This window comes from Rhagoletis zephyria, unplaced genomic scaffold (assembly GCF_001687245.7).
Source record: "Rhagoletis zephyria isolate East Lansing unplaced genomic scaffold, Rhagoletis_zephyria_1.1 Rzeph_scaffold_00529, whole genome shotgun sequence".
NCBI classification, from domain to species: domain Eukaryota; kingdom Metazoa; phylum Arthropoda; class Insecta; order Diptera; family Tephritidae; genus Rhagoletis; species Rhagoletis zephyria.
Window position 1 is genome coordinate 239,162 of NW_016157613.1, and position 1,987 is coordinate 241,148.

The 1,987-nt window shown below is 43.0% G+C and overlaps 1 protein-coding gene across 1 annotated transcript in view; it reads right to left on the bottom strand.

Annotated features, from left to right (window-relative positions):
* The window catches only part of LOC108360162 (uncharacterized), an 8,651-nt gene extending 6,814 nt beyond the window's left edge, over positions 1-1,837 (bottom strand). Inside the window, exon 1 of the mRNA XM_017612344.1 lies at positions 16-1,837. Within this exon, the coding sequence (XP_017467833.1) occupies positions 16-706 (691 nt within the window). The 5' untranslated portion in view covers positions 707-1,837. The remainder of the gene's footprint in view (positions 1-15) is intronic.
* Positions 1,838-1,987: the final 150 nt, after the last annotated feature.

Below are 1,987 nucleotides of genomic sequence, written 5' to 3' on the forward strand. Positions count from 1 at the left end.
TACGGAACGCGATTGGTCGTGATAGCTGGCGAGGCCGAGTCGCCAGTCTATCGTCATGTTCGGATTGCGATGGGTGTCGCGAAGATCGCTGCAGGCGGAAAGACCGAGTTTCCGCTCTGCAATGTCGTTGACGTCGCTGATGCGTTCGCTGTCGCTGGTGTGGTTGTTGTCGCTTGTGTGGTCGATGGCGATCGCGCTCGTGTTGGAGTAGGGGTCGGAAAGACCTAGTTTCCGATCCCCTCGCAGTAGTCAGGTGGAGAGGCCGAGTCTCCACTCCGAACTCTATTATCTCGCCCTCTTCAATATCTGGACGGAGAGGCCTGGTCTCCGTTCCAGAATCAGACGCGTATAGCGAGATGGCCGCCTCATAATTGTTGCGCTCTTCTTCTTCGACTTGGACGCTCCAAGGCTTCTGTACCTCCTCTGCGGGTCGTCGCGCTTCACCGAGGTGAAGCGTAGTGTGGTGCTTCTCACCGCATCGACGGCATCGTCCTTCGCTGGTACATCGCTCGGTTGCGTGATCTGTGGCTAAACAATTTCCACAGTATCGACCAAGTAGCGCTTCTCTTAACCATTCTTCAGGTGTTTTCGCGCGAAAAACCGGGCATACCCTAATTGGGTGGTTCGCGTCGCATAAGTGGCACGGCACGACGAAGCGATGGGCATTCTTTGCGGCGTTTCGCTTTACTGCACTGAAGCGGGTCATGGTTGTCTGAAATACGCCCTTTTTATTTATGTGCCTGAGTTAATTTATATATATTTTATTTATTTTTTTTGTTGGGTGGCGAGCAATTAAATAAATAAAGTAAAACGGTTCGGCGAGAAAGTTTCGTTTTCCTTTTGCAAGTCTAAAATTTGCGATCTAAGCAGGGCATTTTTGGGCATATCGAAACTGGAAACTGGGACGTGTAAACGCAGAATTACCCATGTATTTTGGTTGATGGGTCACACCGGTACTATATATTTTCCTATGCAGGGTTGTACAGGAAGACAAAAAATAAATGTTGACCTGACATTATGGTAATTTTAACAAATTTCAAAGGCAATCATGAGAAAGTGTCAAACTGAAGGCATTCGCAAAAAATTTGTTTTTTGTTATTTTTTTTCTAATATCTGGCTTAAATTCTGCCAATGTCAAACAAACTTTCTTTGTACTTTGGAGACTTTTTGTTTAGCCACGATCGACACCCAACTGCCTAGCGGCACGAAACAAAGTTGAAGTGCCACTGTATGTGACCATTGCCAATAAACAGGGTAGCTTATATTCCAAAAATTGTAATATAAGTTTTAATTTGTTTTTGCACAAAATTACGTGGAGTATCTACAAACAAAATTAGTGCGTATATATCCGAACACGACATTCCACTAAAAAAATATTTGCAGAGATAGCCATCTTAAATGACTGACGACAAAGATCCATAATTTAACCGTCATACTGCGTTCACGTTATTTATGCATGGTTACGTTTGGTTCCAAGTGGCAATTAATAAATATAATTTTACGAATGATGATGAATGAAGACTGGGAGAAGAAAAAAAAAAAAAACTATTCTCCACAAACGAGAAATCGATGGCGCCGCTGGGAATTATGTAGTTGCGGCTTTAGGCGGAGACTTAAAAATATGTAGTTCCGGCTTTTGGAGGAGACTTAAATTGACATTTCTACTGAACGGCTCACGTTACGATTTCCTGAATGGCAAAAAGTCACTCAATCGATTGCCACATGGAGTAAAGCAGTAAAATGTGTAAGTATGCCTTGTATTTCCTTTACAATATTCGGTAATTGATAATTTTCTCTTTCAGAAACTAAAAAGGAATCGTGTGGATCTAAAAAGTTGCACAGTGGTCATTGGTAGATGCACAAAATCCAATGGCGNGAACGGCTCACGTTACGATTTCCTGAATGGCAAAAAGTCACTCAATCGATTGCCACATGGAGTAAAGCAGTAAAATGTGTAAGTATGCCTTGTATTTCCTTTACAATATTC